The sequence below is a fragment of the Corvus cornix genome, chromosome 14, assembly GCF_000738735.6.
Source record: "Corvus cornix cornix isolate S_Up_H32 chromosome 14, ASM73873v5, whole genome shotgun sequence".
Taxonomy (NCBI): domain Eukaryota; kingdom Metazoa; phylum Chordata; class Aves; order Passeriformes; family Corvidae; genus Corvus; species Corvus cornix.
The window spans coordinates 8,742,379-8,759,565 of record NC_046344.1 but is presented as its reverse complement, the minus strand read 5'-3'; the positions used below and the strand labels follow the sequence as shown (position 1 = coordinate 8,759,565).

Genomic DNA, 17,187 nt, shown 5'->3' with positions numbered 1-17,187 from the left:
AAGCACTTCAAGATCCCCTATCACCTAACCCACTCAAAGCCTCTTTAGATCAACACAGAAGCTGAAGCACCAGGAACCAAAAGCCAAGGGACCAGAAGGGAAGGGTGAAGAGTCCCACATTTCTTCTTTCATGTCCCTTTCTTCCATCCCTCTGTTCAGAGGGAGGACAGTTTGCTCTCTGTGGAAATATTTTAGGAATAAGCAGTGGACCATATCCAGAATAAAATAACTTATCCTGTGCTAGGCAGAGAGCAAGATAATTAAATACAATCCAGGAGATCACATTTCACACATCACTGGCCCCATTAGCAATGCACAAGGGCTCTGGTGGGCAGAAGGGCCCAGGGCTGACATTTCTGTGAGCAGGACCAAAGGCTCCTGACACCCACGCTGGCCCAGCAGCCCCCGCTGAGAACTGCTCTCACTGCAGCTTCAACAGGAGGCAAAGATCTGAGCATGTCAACACTTTCCAGGAGCTCCTTCGTAACTCAGGAGTTAGTGATTAACTCCCAAAGAAGTGCCCAACACAGCTGGCAGATTGCTTGTCCCAAAGTGAGATATTTGCACCAAATGCATTCCCAAAACACCTTGAAACAAATCTTACACCAAACATAAGTTTAAAAATAAATAAGAAAGGAAGCAGCACTTTTAACCTGGCACAATAATCTCTGCTCTGCCAACAAGGATTCATTCTGAGTTCAGATCCAATTCTGACAATCCAACCCAACTGAGTTATGGTGTCTGTGCTGTATTTGCTGAATATGCTGCAGGTCACAGCCAAGGCCATCTTCTTGTAGGACAAAAAATGCAATCCCAGTTCTGGCATGCAAAGGGTCTTGTTAAACATTGACATGCTTCAGTGTACAACTGCCTTAGAGCCCCAAAGAAAGTCTCAAAACAGAAAGAGCCTCATCATTCACAGAAGACCCAAACTCCACAGAAGGCAAAGGCAGAGGATTTGCATAAGAATGTAATTTTTCAAGCCAAATTAGTTTAAATCAAAATCCTTCTTGCTGACGACCCCCACCATCACCTCCGAGTGTTGCAGACCGATTCCCAATACAAAGGGCACTCTGTCCTCCCTGTCTGACACTCCCAGGAACTTTGCAGGCAGCACGGGACAGCTCCCTGGAAAAAAACAAGCCCAAAGCCCTGCTTATACAATAGATGTTTGTCACCATTGTCACACCATCACAAAGGGGAAAGAGGAAGCACAAGCTGAAATATTGGCCCCCTGTTATGAAAGCAGCAGCTTTGTTTGGGCAGGAAAACAAAACCCACTGAGTAATCGGAAGAGAAGGATTGTTAAAGCGAACAGCAAAGGAGCACAGGACCAATGGGAAAGTCATCCACAGCAGAGAAATCCAGGAACTACCAGCTCTGCCATGGTGCTCCTGTTCCATTCCCAGGAAGGGCTGCCCAGGCTCCCAACCCAGAAACCAAACCTTTCTGCTTCCACCTCTCAGTCCAGTCCTTAGGGACCTTTTCCTACTACCTCAGCCTTCTACACCCCCACTTTCCCCTGCTCTGCCAGCACTCCCAACCTCCCCTCTCTGTGCACAAGGCTCTCCCCCTCATCCTGCAACTACAAAATGAACCATTTAACAGAAACCAGTTGTTTGAACTGCATTTTCCTTGGCTTCAGCATCTACATGATTCAGAGACCCATGAGATGGGTTATTTCCTGAAGACCAACTTAAAAAGTGAGAAAGCACTACCAAGGAAAACCAGCTGAGGGTAAAGAACATTCCAAAAATCACCCCTTCAAAGGCCCCTGTCCACAAGGACTCCAAGACACACTCCCTTGAAAATAATTTCCTCTCTTCCAAGACAGAAACCTACAGATATAAGACTGGGCAAGAAAATAAGTATTATCCTTTATCCTAAAATACATTTAGCACCTACAGAAAAGTATTTAGGAATTAGGAAGTGCCTTTGCCCAGTTGTATTTGGTGCCAAAAGAGGAAAAATAGCAAAAAAACCCAACACATGGATTTCAAAGCATGCTGGATAAAGAGCCATTTGCCTATCAAATAAATATTACTGTCAGTGGCTACTACTGTTGGAGGGAAAGCCCAAAATTACTCTGTGAAAACACTGTACACCCTTACAAACAATTACATCAAGGCAAATTGGGAATGTTCCACCCTCTAAGCAGAACAAGCTGGGGGGATGTTTTCCTTGTTTTGGAGAGAAGCAGCAGTTTCCAGAATGAAAATGCCGATCTTTGCCTTTCTCCAATCTAAGCCTGTTGTTTACATTTGCAAATGAACTGTGCAAATCTGCTGCTGAGAAAAAGTTTAATTAAGAACTGAATTTAATAGCTGGTTCAGGAGACTTAACTGTCTTTAGAAACATTAATTTCATATTAGAAGTAATTGACCCCTATAAGGGAGCAGCACTTGACATAATGACACGGTCCTGCAGCAGGGCCCAGGCTGCTGGCACCGTGCAGTGCTAAACTGGATCAACTGGGACCAGATTCCCTCCAGCAAGAGGGTTTTAAAACCCCCAGGGACCTGGCAGGTAGGAGATGGATGGGCTCCAGCTCCATCCACAAGCAGAACAGCACTCTCTTACCATCAGTGATGTCTGCAAACAGCAAAGTTCTGCTATCAACACCTGCGGAACCTGGCCTTAATTCAATCCCTGGCCCTGATGCTCTTTCTCCTGCCGTCACTCGTATCCCAGCCCTGCTCCCACAGCCTGTGTGAACAGCGGAGCCTGGCCTAGAAAGAGGGCTGCTCTCCATTCTATCAGTTCCACTGGCAGAAGACAATTCTGCTTTTACAACCTTTTTTCCTCTATTACTCAAGAGAAATCCACAATTTCTTCTCCTGCCACACCACCTCAGGAACAGTGACAGGTGCAGGTGAGTGCCCCATGGTGCCACCAAGACCAGACTCACCGAGAGATCGGCTTTCCAAGCACTCCCCCATAAAAACCTCTCTCAAAAACACCAGAGCCACATGTGGTCCTTGTGGCAGGCATCCTGAGAGAAGGCAGGTGCCTTCACTCAAAGGCAAACAGTCAGGGTCTGCAGGGAATGCCCCAGCATGGCTGTGGGACAGGTGGGTGCAGCTGCCTCAAAAGGCATAGGAGAGGCAAAGGGAAGAGGTGCTGGCCATACATCCATCCAAACGACTGAGGGTGCCAAAGGCCACTGCCACCTCAGAGGACCCTCTAGGACACCCCACCATCCAGCAGACACCAAGGGAGAGCCGACTCTGGGACCCAGTCTCTACCTGCTGTGTACCCCAGCTGAACTGCATGCAGAGAGCCCAAGACTGTGTCAATTATGTTCTTGCTGTGTTTTCATGCATTTAAACATCTCTGCAACTCACTCTGCAAGAAAAATTCCCCTAAAATTTTCCTTAAGTGCCTCTAAGTTCATGATGTGGAAGCTACCACCCACCCTCTCATTCTCTTGCACAGCCAGAGAGTCTTATGTGCCAGGAATAATACTTCTCCCTATTCCAAGAGGCAAGGTTGGCCTGGAGCACTTTTAAAACAGTTGTGTCCGATCTCATCCAAAGCCATGGCAGGGTGTCTTTAAGCCACAGCACAAGGACCAACCCTCTGCTACAACAGCTCCTGGGGCAGGGCACGGCGCCGTCGGACGGAACCGCAGCCCAAGGGCTGCGGCAGGAGAACATCACGGTGCTAAACACGAGCGAGTCCAAGCAAGAGAGTACAAGCAAGTACTCCTGAAGCACACTCCCCAAATCAGGCCGGACTCACACGTTCCTGGTTAGACTACAAGGCACAGCTCTCAACAGCCTTCTTCCATGTACGCTCACAACTCCCAAACAACAATTAGTTGCAACTTCCCTAATGGCAGCACGGTAGAAGAATGAAACAGTAAAATGGATATTTTCACCCATAAACACCATCCAGAGCCATCAGCCAGCGTCAAACACCGTGAGCAAAGAGCACAGTGGTAGCACCTGTCCCATTCCCAGGGCGCTGCCGTGGGTGCCCAGCGCTGTCACCTGACCAGGGTCTGCTGCTCTAGGAGGATGCTGGGAGCAGGAACAGCACTCCACCGCTACTGGCACGCAGCTGGCAAGGCCAGATGGTTCTTCCCACCGCGTGGGTGCTCGGACCAGCGGCAAGGCACGCAGCATAGCTGCTAACCGGAGCAACCTGCGGTGCCCGTGCGATGGGGACACGTTGTGTCACACCTGGACCTGTTGTGAGCCACGGCAGCACCAGCTGAGCCCGGCCCCGAGCCCCGCCGGCCCCGAGCCCCGCCACCCCCGCGCCGCGGGCACCAGCCCTCCAGGGCTGCTCCCGGCAGCCTTGCGCTCGCTCCTCCCGCCTCGACGGGACGAGGCCCCTGCTCACCTTGAAGTCGCGGCTGTGCTGCGGGGTGTACTCGAGCGTCCAGAGCGCCCGCACCAGCTGCGCCAGCTGCTCCGTGACCTCGCCGGGCGCGGGCGGCGGCCCGTCGGCGGGGGGTGGCCCGCCGCGGAACTGCTCCAGCGCCAGGAACTCGGCGAAGAGCTCGGTGTTGCTGAGGCACTGCAGGATGGCGTTCATGAAGCAGGTGTTGCCGTGGTTGCGCAGCCCCGCCACGCCGGGCACGGCCTCGGAGCTGCCGGCGGGGCGCGGCGGGGGCTCGGGGCTGCGCGGCGGGCCCGGCGGGAAGCAGCTGCCCAGGCCGCCCGTCGCCTGCGGCGGGGGCAGGCGCGGGGCGAGCGCGCCGCGGGGCTCGGGCTCGCTGCTGTAGTGCGAGAGCGTGGAGAGGGTCTTCAGCACGCGGCTCATGAACCCGCCGAGCGACCGCCCGGACGGCGCTGGGGCCGGGGTGGCGGTCGGGGCCGAGCCCGCGCCGCCGCCCGCCGCCCGCCCGCGGAAAAGCCGCTTGCTGAAGGAGCGCTTCTCCTTGGCGCTGCCGGCCGGCCCGGGGCCGCTCACCCGCGACATGGCGGCGCGGCGCAGCGCGCATCCCCGCCCGGCGCTCGGCCCGCTCAGCCCGCCCGGCGCTCGGCCCGGAGCTCAGCCCGGCGGCCGCCGCATCCCGCCGGGCCGGGTCGGGCCGGGGCTCCGCCGGCTCACGGCGCCGCCATGCAGCGGGCGGGGCGGGGCGCGCCGCCACGTGACCGCGCCACCACCTTAGCGACGGGCGGGCACTGCCGCAGCGCCGCCATCTTTGGTGCTGGCGCGGCGCGGGCACGGGAGGGCGGGGCCGGTCCCCGCCCCGAGGCCGCGCCTTGCCGCGCCCACGCGCTGGGTCCGCCCCGGCCCCGCCCCTCCGCGGGCCCCGCGCGGGGCACCGGGGGCGCCGCCGCCGCTTCCCGAGGGCCCCGCCCGGCCGTGCCCGCCCCGCTCGGGCCCGTTACTCCGGCCAGCCCTGCGCAGCCCCCGCGGCTGCCGTGGGGCGGCGCTGCGCGGCCGTGGAGCGGGGTGGGGCGGGGCGGGGCGGTCCGGGGCGGGGCGGTGGCGGGGTAGGTACCGGGGCGGCCGCCCGCCGCCCCATCGGCAGTGGCGCCGGGGCTGGGAGCGCAGCATGGCGCCGCCGGGCCCGGAGGGCGGCCGAGGTGAGGCGCGGAAAGCGCGATCCCCCCCAAGACGGCCGTTCCGGGGATCAGACACCGGGAAAGGGGTGGGATGCCGGGTGCCGGCTCCACGGGGCCGGGCGGGACAGGACCCTGCGGTCGCGGTGTGGCGGGGTACAGGGCGGTGGGCGGACGCCCGTCCCCCAGCCTCCCCCTCAGTGCCCGGTTCGCCCGTAGCGGCCGCCACGGCTCCCGGTAAGAAGATCACGGCGCGGCTGAAGCGGACGCTGCCGGTGCGCGGCCCGCAGGCGCCGACGCTGAGCGAGCTGATGCGCTGGTACTGCCTCAACACCAACACCCACGGCTGCCGCCGCATCGTGGTGTCCCGCGGCCGCCTGCGCCGCCTGCTCTGGATCCTGCTGACCCTCAGCGCCGTGGGGCTCATCCTCTGGCAGTGTGCTGAGCTCCTCATGAACTACTACAGCGCCTCGGTCTCCGTCACCGTCCAGTTCCAGAAGCTGCCGTTCCCCGCCGTCACCATCTGCAACATCAACCCCTACAAGTAAGACCCGGGGGCCTGGGGGGAGGATGGGAGGTCAACACAGCACCAGACTCCTTCCCGAGCTCGTCCCGGTGCTGCTTGTCAGCATTTTCTCTAACGTGTTTTCCCTCTATGGCGCCTGGTGTGCCACATCTACCCGTGCGCTGTGTGGGTTACACTCTCACCCCTCATTACTGCCTGCTGACTTCAGCTCGGTTCATGCTGTTTTCTGCTCCAGACAGTCCCTGTCAGCTCTTTGACTCTCTTCAAATTCCCTTCTTCCCAGCACCAGAGTTCCAGGACTACAAACAGCGTCATCTCCTCAAGAATGGAAACGGGACATCTGTTACTCCTCTCGCTTCTTTCTTTCCTTATGGGAGATTTTGACGTGATCCATCAACAATACTTTTTCTCCTGTCAAATCATGCTTTACATTGCTCTCTGTTCTGCTGCCAGATTGCCACCCCACTCCCCACAGGGATACAGCTCTTTGATGCCTCTTCACAGATACAGAGCTCTTATTTCCACATACTCTGCCCTCTTCAGACTTCCTAACATGAGGAGCTTGAGAGTCTTGGAAGAACTTTCTCTGTAGTTCAGTGTGCTCTGCTTCCTGTGGTCCTTGCTCCAAGATCTCTCCGCGGTTATAGCTGTGTCTGCCCTCATCGATGTGAGAAATTGGTGTGAGACCTCCACTGGGAGTTCTGTCCCAAGCCATGGGATCCACAGTGCAGCAGGCAGAGCAATGCAGCTGGGCAGTGAGGTGGGATGGGATGTCACTGTCACGTTGTCTCCCATGCAGGTACAGTGCCATGAAAGAATATTTATCTGAATTGGACAAAGAGACAAAAAAAGCTTTGGAAACTTTCTATGGATTTTCTGAGGGCAAGTCCAAGGTGCGCCGGTCGGTGGACGAGTGGAACAGCACAGGGAGCGAGTTCTTCCAACAGATTCCTCTGTTGAAGGTCGAGGACTTCCCAAGGATGGCGACTGACCTGCACAGTGGGCAGAAGAGGAAAATAGAGGGAAGTGTCTTTCACAAGGACTCGTCCATCGTGAACTCAGGCGATTCCAATGACATCATTGGCTTTCAGCTGGTAAGTGTCACTGTGCCCTGGCCAGGAAGTTCCCTGTGGGGCAGCAAAGGGCTGTACGGGGTCAGTGTCCCTCCAGCAGGTTTTATTGCCCACTCAGGTGGCTTTATGGTGCACAGCAGGGAATAGCACCCCGTTTGCTCTTCTGCCCAAGCCTCCATGGCTGCTGCAGATTCATCTCCAGCTCTCTGGAAGAGAAGTACCTTCCTGAAGTGGTCCCAAATAGAGTCAGTGTCATCCATGACCTTTTTTTTTGATCCTGAAATATGTGGTCATATCACTTAGCCCTGAATAAAAGGTCTTAGATGCCCACTGTAACTTCATACATGGTTATTTCTATGGAAGAGAAACACTGTCAGATATACCTTGTAGAATCCATGATATCAGTCCATCTGAAATGTTTTTTCCCCTTTGTGCTTGTCAGTGTGACGCAAACAACAGCAGTGACTGTGCCCTGTACACATTCAGTTCGGGTGTTAACGCTATCCAGGAGTGGTACAAGCTGCATTACATGAACATCATGGCACAAATTCCCCTGGAGACTAAAGAAAAATTGAGTTATTCTGCTGATGACCTTCTACTGACATGTTTCTTTGATGGCCTATCTTGTGACAAAAGGTCAGTGCACAGAAAATTCCTGCCATCTTAACAGCTTATTTCCAAGTCCATAATATGTAGGAATGGAATATTTGGTATTTGCTGAATTCCAGCAGGAGCCACTGCTAGTGAATCTGCCTTCCCCACGCTGTCAGCTCCCATTCCCACATTAAAACTTCCTCAAGTTTCCATCTCCTGATATATTAAACTAGATCATACTGCCACGTAGTTTGAAGTTACTCAGAAAGAGACCCACACTTTTCAGCAAAATAAACTTCTTGAAAAGAAGTAAACCCCCCATGCAGTCCTGGTCTGTCTCTGTCAAAACCAAAGCCCAAATGTGCTGCCTTTCTCCCACAGACAGAACCACAGGGAACAATGTCACAATACTCGATTTCTTCCAGGCACTTCACTCGTTTCCATCACCCCCTCCATGGCAACTGCTACACCTTCAACAGCGGCGAGAACGGGACCGTCCTGAGCACCTCCACGGGTGGCAGCGAGTACGGTGAGTGGGGGTGGTTTGCACACGTGTGGTGTTCCAGGGCGATTTGCAGAGGAACTGTTTGATAACAAGTGGTTCAGCAAACTGGATCCTGCTGGAGCGTGAGCAATGTGTTGGCTGTAGATGTACAGGCTGATTGGGGAAATGCCTGTTTGAACTAGTGCAAACTCTTGCCTGAGAATACAGATAGTATCATTGCATCACTAATGTTTTCCAGCTGAAATTACTGTTGCCCAGTTATATAACTTTTTAAAATGAGTTCCAGCCACGTTCTCAGCAGGTATTATTTGTTTGCTGTACTCGGTACTGCCAAGGGATGTTACTGGCTGCAGGTGTCTTGCTCTGGCTGGGCAGAGGCTATGCTCAGCTGTTACAGTTCTGCTTAAGTCCAGATAACATTAAATAAACCGTGCTGCCCTCCCTGACCAGAAAACGTGGTTCTGGCTCCTGGTGTAACTTCCTGCCTTGTCTCTGTGTTTCAGGATTGCAGGTGGTTCTGTACATCGACGAAGCAGACTACAACCCCTTCCTGGTGACGTCCACAGGAGCCAAGATCATCGTCCACGATCAAAACGAATATCCCTTCATTGAAGACATTGGCACGGAAATTGAGACTGCAGCGGCCACCTCCATAGGGATGCACTTTGTGAGTGGCAACAATCTGCTTTTCAGGTGCACTTTTGCCTTGGTACAGCTGTAAATAGGAACTTGATGTGGTGGTTTCAGAGAGCCAGCAGCTGGAAGGCCTTTAAATACCTCCCACTTAGCAGCTGAAGTGCCCTGAGGGAAATCCTATGATAGCACTTTTCTGAACAAAAGAGGCTGTGGGAAAATCAGGTCTATAAATCCAACCGGCCTGGGATCTTGTTTGTTCTCCCTTTTCTTCCACCCGTTGGCTTTCCAGGGGATTTTTGGTTTTGTTTTCACAGCAAAATCCACAAACCACAGAAATGCATTGCTAAGTGCCTCGTTTGGCTTTAGCAATGAGCAGTGAGTTTCATCCCATGAGGGTCCCTGGGGCAAAGGAGCCAGAGCTGGAGCTGTGGGTCCCCGTGTTTGGGGTCGGGTCCTTAGGCAAGGCAGTAGCACAACCCTTTGAACTGTTGTGTGAGTGTAAGCCTCATTTTGCTGGTGTTCTCTCTATCCCAGCAGTAAAAACACCCTCGTGGGCAGCAGGTTTGCTTTTGCCAGCTGTGAGCAAGGGCAAGGAGAGCTGCAGCTCCCGATTTCCCCATTTAGTGTATGGCCCAAGGGGGTTCGTCACAGCAGCGAAAGCTGTGCCAGGTCCCCTTTCATCTGGATGGGCTGTTAAGTGAGCACTTCAGCTCTGCCTTTCTTCCTGGTGGTCTGGTCAGAGCATCAGCCATCCTGCTTATCTGGGTGTGCCGGCCTTGTGATAGGCCCTGCATTAGAAAAGACATTAAAAGAGGGCTGATGCTTTACAAAATGCAAATAGTTAACTGTCTTCCAGCTGTCTGGAAAACCGTGGCAACAACTCCTTAGTCAAACATGACTGAGAGGTTTTGGAAATCAGGATGGTGTGAGTATGAAAAGTCTCACAAGGCTGTCACACCGTACGGAGACAGTCACTGAAGGCAGTCTCAATATTTAATGTAATATGTTTCTAGCACAATCAGTTTGGACTGTTGCTATAGTATAAAAAAACAAGATTTGGCACATCTTAGTGTCTGTATTTGAGAGATTTGTCATGAGGAAGAGATCCAATTGCATCCTAATGAGGCAGCCAAAATAGAAGCTGGACACAATTTCTGGTCTCAGAACAAAAGCTGGGGGTCACTGTCCTGCTGAGAAAGGACAACTCCAGAGAGCCTGCTGAGTGGTGGGGGGTCAGGATGACCAGGACAGGGCTGCAGCACCGAGGTGCCAGATCAGTCCTTGTCCCACATCCAAGGTCACAGAGGAGGACACAGCAGGTGTGTCCCACACGGTGCTGCTCGATGGGCTCTGAACACAGCATCAATGTCTGATTATTGCTCATGGCTTCCTGCTGGATACTAGGACTGCCCCCCACCTCCAAAAATATTCCAAGATGTTTGGAATGCAAACAAGGCATTGCTTGGTCAGAGTTACAGTGCTTTAGTTAAATATTTAGTTTGGAAATTATTTCAGTACCTGAAGGAACAAGTAAGCTTTTGTAGGAGCATAAGGCACAACAAAATAATTCTATACAAAGGATCAATCATCTGTTGGAGCCCCAGGAGCAGACTGAGGCAGTGTTTTGGCACTACATTGTATGTGGAATTTAAAAGCTGGTTTCAGTCAGTTTTCAGAAGTAATGCATCTCTAGTACTTAAATCCCATCTTTCCTTCCAAAGATGGATTTGAGCATCTCTAAAAGTGCTGACTTGCACCATACTTCTTCTCTTGCTGCAGACAAAGTGATGAGGTATGCTCCTGTCAGGTGTGGCCTCAGGAGCTACATTCGGTGCCTTAGAGGTTAAGTTCCTGCTAAGTTGATCCTTTGTACAGAATTTTTTATTCTAATTTTAAACTCTGTAGAGAAAAACAGAGGAATGGGTTCTTAAATGGATGTTTCTTGTGGTTTCAGGCCACTCTATTGTAAGGTGGATAATTACTGTGGAAAGATAGCAAGGGCTGAGGGAGGTAAGGCAGTCTGCAGGAAGCGGGCAATGGAGCTGGAATCAGATCTCAGGAATTTGAGGGCTCCCAGCCCTGGTTTCACAGAGCTTGCAGGCACAGACTTGGCATGTCTGAGCTCTTTGCTCTGGGCAGAGATTGCAGAACAGGAAAAGTCATTAGCATTTGAGAGGAAGGGTCAAAGCAGCACCTGAAAAAAGGTTTGAGGGAGACACAAACATCTGATTTAGAGTGGATTCAGAGAGGTGCTGTTGAGCACTAGTGGAGCCTCAAGTGCTGTTTACCCATGGCACAGGAGCAGGCAGTGCAACAACAGCTCAGGCAGGTGGGAATCCTCACAGAAAATAACCTAAAACCCCATCCAACAACTGCTGTCCCTCAGAACACAAACATTCAGGGTAAACGATGCACAGCCTCTAAGACTAGGAGAGAACATGCATGTGGATTACTCTGCTTTGAAAAATCTTCACTGCTATGATTATACCATCTTGCAGTCCTGCAGAAGGTTTCAAGGAAGACAGTAAAGAATGCCACCAGAAGAGTTTTTTGGGAAATGGATATTAGACACAAAAAACCCCTTGTTTTGACAAGGGATTGACAAATAATTTTAGATAGCAAAAGGTAAACATTATATTCAAAGCTGCCTTATCACTTACAGTTTCAGAGTTGGGATAAAGTGTCGCTGAATCCTTTGGTTTTTCTGTGAACTTCCAAAAACCAAGTTTTGTTCTTTTCTGGTTCTCAGACTCGGTCTCGCAAGCTGAGCAAACCCTACAGTGACTGCACAGAGACAGGAGCTGACATACCCGTGGAAAATCTCTATAACAAGAGCTACTCACTCCAGGTAAAGCCATTACACTTGGGTTTATCAGTTGCTTGAAAACTACCTGTATAAAAAGCTTTATAACAGTCTGTGGTTCAGGACCCAAGACTGGGAACAGTCTGGGCACAGGGTTGTTGCTTTAACCGCTGATGTAAAATGCCATGGCGCTTCTTAAGATCCAGCTTTTATTCCTAAGTGGTTGCTGTTTGAAGTTCCCTCAGGCACCCTGTTAGATAAAGAAAGAACATGAGCTCATTAGGCAATTTTCAAGCAATGGGAGACTGGAAAATATTGGCCAAGTAAAGGTTGCAGCTTAGTAACCCTTGAAGCCAGAAATTGTGACCTTTAGGACTCCAAGAATAACAGAAACCATCTAATCAGTATCCAGATAGCAGGATGTTTGTTTACAGAGTAAGTTTCCACTAATTTTGCATGGTTTCTGTAATTGGGTCCTCTTGGAGAGTGTCAGTTGTTCTGGCACTCTCTGCTTGAAGAATTGTACTTACATTAGCTGCTGCCTGCTGCAGAGCCCAGGTCTAGGCTGAATTTGTATTTTATGGGGAATATGAAATCTGCTGTGATGTAGTGCCAGGTAGGATCACCCAGACATTATCTCAGGTTTTTAATAACAGTACTTCACCGAAACTCAGTGCTCAGGAGGACTGGGACCAAGAGGCTTGACTGGGATTTCAAAGAGGAGTTCAGTTCCTACATGTCCCAGTATTTTAGCACAAACCACAGCTCTGCTGCCTTGTTAATCCTCACAGCTTCACCTCTCCCAGTAGGCACCAGCAGGGTTTGGTGGAAGCTGTGAAGGTTTGCTGCTGTGAGTCACTTCCCACACCTAGTTAGTGATTCATGGGCCACGTGCCATGGCAGGCCTAAAAACCTCTCCTTGACTCTGTAAAGAGCAACTGCAACACTGAAGCTTTTGGTGGCTGTAGGGGAAGTGGGGGCGTTCATAGTACCCCCATATATGTAATCCTCAGAGATGATTATATTCTTATTTCTTGCACTAGAGCCTCAACCCTCCACGGCACTTTGACACTTTTGTGAGTGTATTCACTCACAGCAGAGCCTGAAGGCCCAAGGAAACAGGGTTCCCATCCCACTGCTGTTGCCATAAGCAGGATTTTTTTAGGTGCACAGGAGCCTGGGCCTTGGTGCTGCCTCTTAGCCCCCAGCTCTGTTTTTTCTCCCTAGATCTGCCTGCACTCCTGCTTCCAGAAGGCCATGGTGCAGTCGTGCGGCTGCGCCCAGTACGCGCAGCCCTTGCCCGCTGGGGCCGAGTACTGCAACTACAAGAAGAACCCAAACTGGAGTGAGTATTGAAACACCTCTGGCACTGCACACACCTCAGCTGCCAGCCCTGTCCCCTGCAGTGCCAACCCGTCCCACAGCCCCCTGTACCCAGCACCCCCAGTGTCCCTGTCACACAGACCCCTGTACCCAGCACCCCCAGTGTTCCTGTCACAGCTGCTGCACCCCCAGCATGCTGAGATGAGGCAAATCTGCCCTAACCCACCTAAGCCCCCACACCCAGAGCCAAAAGTGCTTCCCTTGCTCACACTGACTGGTTTGTGAAACTTGCCCTGATGGCTTGTCACCTGTGCCCACCACAGAACAGTCGAGTGGAGGGCTTGACCAGGTGTGGCAGTTTTCATGCCTATATCAAGTGACAGCCACTTCTCAAGAGTCTTTTGCAATCTTTATAGGGTAAATCTTTTTATCCCCACCATGTAGGCGATGGCCACAAAGGCCACCTACACCCCAGATGCCCCACTGCAGCCCAGGTAGCAGGTTTTCTTTCTGGCTTCTCACACACATCCTGCTCCTCCCCTGCAGTGTACTGCTACTACAGACTGCATGAAAAGTTCGTGAAGGAGCAGCTGGGCTGCCAGCAGATCTGCAAAGACGCCTGCAGGTGAGTCCTTGCCACAACCAGAGGTAAAGTGTGCGTGGGAGTCGGAGCTCACAAGTGACATCCTGCCTCTCTCTGCAGCTTCAAGGAGTGGGCGCTCACCACCAGCATTGCCCAGTGGCCATCCACCGTGTCAGAGGTCAGTCCCCAATTGCACTCCACCAGAACAGCAGCCTAGCACAAGGCACTGAGTAACCCCAGAGGTTCAGCACAAAAGCAGGAGGCCCTGGGGTAGTCAGTGGTGTTCAGTGATGCTGCTCCCAGAGACTGGTCTGTAGTTTCCAGCTCAGGGCTTCCCCTCCAGGAGTTCATCATTAAACTGAAATTTGTTTTGGGAGATCCCCTTAGGATCAGCTGGCCTGTCACACACTCAGTTCTGGTACCCATACTAGCCCAAGGAGGTGTGGAGCATGAGTCCCTTCCCAAGGATCTCTGCACAAGTACCTGCAGCTAGAGTAGCATTTTCTGTCTCTCATTTCTCTCTCATTTCTCCAGGACTGGATGCTCAGAGTTCTCTCTTGGGACAAAGGGCAAAAACTCAACAAGAAGCTGAACAAGTAAGTCCCCCTGTGTGTTCCTGCCCTGCACCTTCAGCTCTGATACGATCTCAGCAGCCCTAATGATGGCAATTGGGGAAAAAGCTCCCTTGGAGCAGCCCAGCCCTACTGGTCCAACTGGTTATTTGCATAGTTTTTCAGTATGTTTCATGTTATTGTTTTACTAAACCCTCTGCATGCCTCCTGCTTCCCCAGGACAGACCTTGCCAACCTCATGGTGTTTTACAAGGACCTGAACGAGAGATTCATTTCGGAGAATCCTGCCAACACGGTGAGTGAGCATGCTGGTCCCTGCTCAACCCCGGGAGATGCAGCGCTTCCTCCCACACAGGCTGGAAGCTTTCACCTGCCCAGGGGAGCAATCCCACATGGGCAGGAAGCTGATCTCAGATATGCACCTCTGGGCTGGTCCTGCCCTTTCCAGCCCTTATCTGGGGTCACGTCTCTGCCTGTCCAGCCCCGAGCTCCATGCAGGGGCAGCCTGCAGGCTGCCCGCAGCAAGCTCAGCTCCAAGCAGAGCCAGAGAGAACAACAGCAGAGATAGGCCCACTGCATTTGGGAGTGCTCAGCAAGCCCTGGGTGCCCTGGCTCAGTCTCCCTACCTGCTGTAACAGCACCATGGACACGTGCCCATTACAGACCATAACCTTGTGCGCTCTGCTCTTCCAGCTTGTCATTCTTCTGTCCAACTTTGGGGGCCAGCTGGGCCTCTGGATGAGCTGCTCAGTCGTCTGTGTCATCGAGATTGTTGAGGTCTTCTTCATCGACTCGCTCTCCATCGTCATGCGGCGCCAGTGGCAAAAGGCAAAGAAGTGGTGGAACGACCGCAAGCGGGGCAGCTCGGGGAAGGCTCCGCAGGCCAGCGACGTGGAGAGACAGGGCCACGACAACCCCGTGTGCATCGACGAGGACCTGCCCACCTTCACCACTGCCCTGCGCCTGCCACTGCCCCAGGACAGCCCCCTGCCCAGGACTCCCCCCCCCAATTACAGCACTTTGCGCCTTGAGACTGCCTTCACAGAGCAGCTGCCTGACACGCTGGAGCTTGGCCAGCACTGACACTCGTCCCCCACCCACCCATGTGCCCAAAGAGGTGGGTGCTGGACCCACATGTCCAGGGGTGAAAGGCACAGATCCAGACAAGCACTGAAGGGCTGTCAGGTCAGACCCTTACTCAGGGATTGAACTGGCAGTCAAAGCTGCCCTGAGCAAAGCTCAGACACAAAAGTCAAGGGCTCAGAGACATTAGGAGCTTCAAGCAACATCAATTCTCGAGTTAATGATGGCAGGAGATGGCTGGAGCAGGATGTGGTACTAAGCTGGGATGTCTCACCAGGCGAAGGCACGCATTAGCCACCAGCTGCACACACCCCATTGCATGTGGGCAGGAATTGCTCCACAGCAGCAGATTGATGCCACATTGAGCATTAACACTAATTACTCTCTGCTGTGTGGCTGGACTTGCGGGGGAGAAAACCCAGGCTGTCAGGAATCTAGCATGGCATTTGTAGGAAGGGCATGACAGAGGCTTGGGTAAAGCACAAAAGAGCATAAAGGGAAAGCTCTCACTTGAATTTTCATTAGAAACCTGATTCCAGTGGTGGCCTGAGGAGGTCGTTCTTGTAAGATGAAAAACCAGGACAACCAGAAACGTGCTTCTAGAGCAAGTTACTACACAGCTGGGGTAGGAAAGCCCAAGTCATCCCCAAAGAATCATCTGAAAGGGCATGAAATCCAATTTGGAGCACAGTAATGAAGTGCATCCTCTGCAAGCTTGTTCCATTCCACATCACTCAGCCAGCCCTTAAACATAACTTCCAAGGAGCTTGTTAAATGACTTCCCAGAACCCTCACAGAGAGCTGGGTGGCTGCCCTTCTCCTGCTCACCCCCAGGCAAAGACTTCCTCCTGTAGCCACCCAGTTCCCCACCTGCCTGCCCTGGAGCTGGCAAGGCCTGGAGGATGTCTCACCCCACCTGTACCTCATCCAGCTTGCCCCCAACCTCTCCAATCCACAGAGCAGTGTCAGCATCCACATTTTACCTCCTGTGTGCTTCCACTGCCCTGACCCCCACCATGGGCCAAGGGCTGCTGCCTGTGCCCACAGAGCCGTGAGTGCTCGTGGGGGCACCCGGCCGTGCCCTTCCCTGTGCTCCCTGTCCTGCACCCAGCTCCCTCCTGCCGCAGCCCGTTCTCTGCTGCCTTCAACACCCGGTGTAGATGATGAGCAGAGCCCACTCCACACCAGCTGTTGTGGTCTGTAGAGCCAGAGAGATTCAGAGCATGTGAGGGGTGTCTGAGTAGAAGACTCCTTTCCTTTCTCTATGAGCTTATTTTATATAGAACAGCAAGAATCCAGGAAGGTTCTTTAATGTGCAATAAAACATATTTTAACTGAATTATTTAAATAGATGATAAACTGAAAAAATAAAGATATATTTTTGAGTAACTGCTTTGCCCTTTTTCATTTTTAAATCAACTCTATATGAGTTAGTTCCCTGCAGGTATCCTGAGAGCTGAGGGAACTTGTCCCTGCCTGCCCAGGGGCTGTGGGTTCTCAGCAGGGCCAAGCCCCCCAGCCAGGTGCCCCAAGCCCCTCAGCAGAGATGGAGCAGGGGTGTGCTGTGGGACCGAGCTCAGGGGCAGGCAGGAGGAATATGGGGTGCAAGCAGAAACACAGTGAACAGACCTTTCAGAAAGTAATGTTAACCAGCAAGGGACCAAAACCACTGGAACTTCAGGAGTCCCCCAGACAGCTGCACACCTGAGCGGTCCCTTGGAGGCCACAGGAAAAGTGAGAACCACATCTGGCTCAGCCCCTGCTCCAGCAGTGAGAGAGGTGCTCTGGACCAGCCACGGCTCATCCCCATCACCTCTAACAGTGTCAACACTCATCATGACAATCCTGCCCCATGGACAGCAGTGGCAGAACAGACCTACAGCAGAACAGAGCACCCCAGGGAGCCCCACCTCCCCTCAGTCTTACAGCTGTCCCCACTACAGCAGGGGCAGGAGTAACAGCAAAGTCCA

General features: G+C 52.7%; 2 protein-coding genes across 8 annotated transcripts in view; one reads left to right on the top strand and one right to left on the bottom strand.

Moving 5' to 3' along the window:
- Positions 1–4,961, bottom strand: part of USP31 (ubiquitin specific peptidase 31) — a 31,907-nt gene extending 26,946 nt beyond the window's left edge. For all 6 annotated transcript variants that reach the window (XR_005603117.1, XR_005603118.1, XR_005603120.1 and 3 more), the window contains exon 1: positions 4,348–4,961. Coding sequence is in view for 2 of the 6 variants with exons in the window: in XM_039560146.1 (XP_039416080.1) it covers positions 4,348–4,929 (582 nt within the window). In the remaining 4 variants the exon portion in view is untranslated. The remainder of the gene's footprint in view (positions 1–4,347) is intronic.
- Positions 4,962–5,454: 493 nt separating this feature from the next.
- Positions 5,455–16,606, top strand: SCNN1G (sodium channel epithelial 1 subunit gamma). 2 transcript variants are annotated; one of them, XM_039560572.1, is made up of 13 exons: positions 5,455–5,543; positions 5,739–6,063; positions 6,845–7,139; positions 7,561–7,754; positions 8,138–8,241; positions 8,721–8,884; positions 11,603–11,701; positions 12,884–13,001; positions 13,526–13,604; positions 13,683–13,740; positions 14,097–14,158; positions 14,354–14,429; positions 14,828–16,606. In XM_039560572.1, the coding sequence occupies exons 1-13, from the start codon at positions 5,513–5,515 to the stop codon at positions 15,215–15,217; spliced, it is 1,995 nt and encodes a 664-aa protein (XP_039416506.1). In that variant the 5' UTR covers positions 5,455–5,512; the 3' UTR covers positions 15,218–16,606. The 2 variants fall into 2 exon arrangements, with proteins under 2 accessions (XP_039416506.1, XP_010390915.2); XM_010392613.3 differs by having other exon boundaries at positions 5,474–6,063.
- The last annotated feature ends 581 nt before the right edge of the window (positions 16,607–17,187 follow it).

Bases quoted from the DNA above. Each gene is read 5' to 3' on its own strand.
- SCNN1G (XM_010392613.3), top strand. From the start codon at position 5,513: ATGGCGCCGCCGGGCCCGGAGGGCGGCCGAGGTGAGGCGCGGAAAGCG. The intron at 8,242-8,720 runs GTGAGTGGGGGT...TCTGTGTTTCAG, and splicing joins CACGGGTGGCAGCGAGTACG to GATTGCAGGTGGTTCTGTAC. The intron at 14,430-14,827 runs GTGAGTGAGCAT...CTGCTCTTCCAG, and splicing joins CGGAGAATCCTGCCAACACG to CTTGTCATTCTTCTGTCCAA.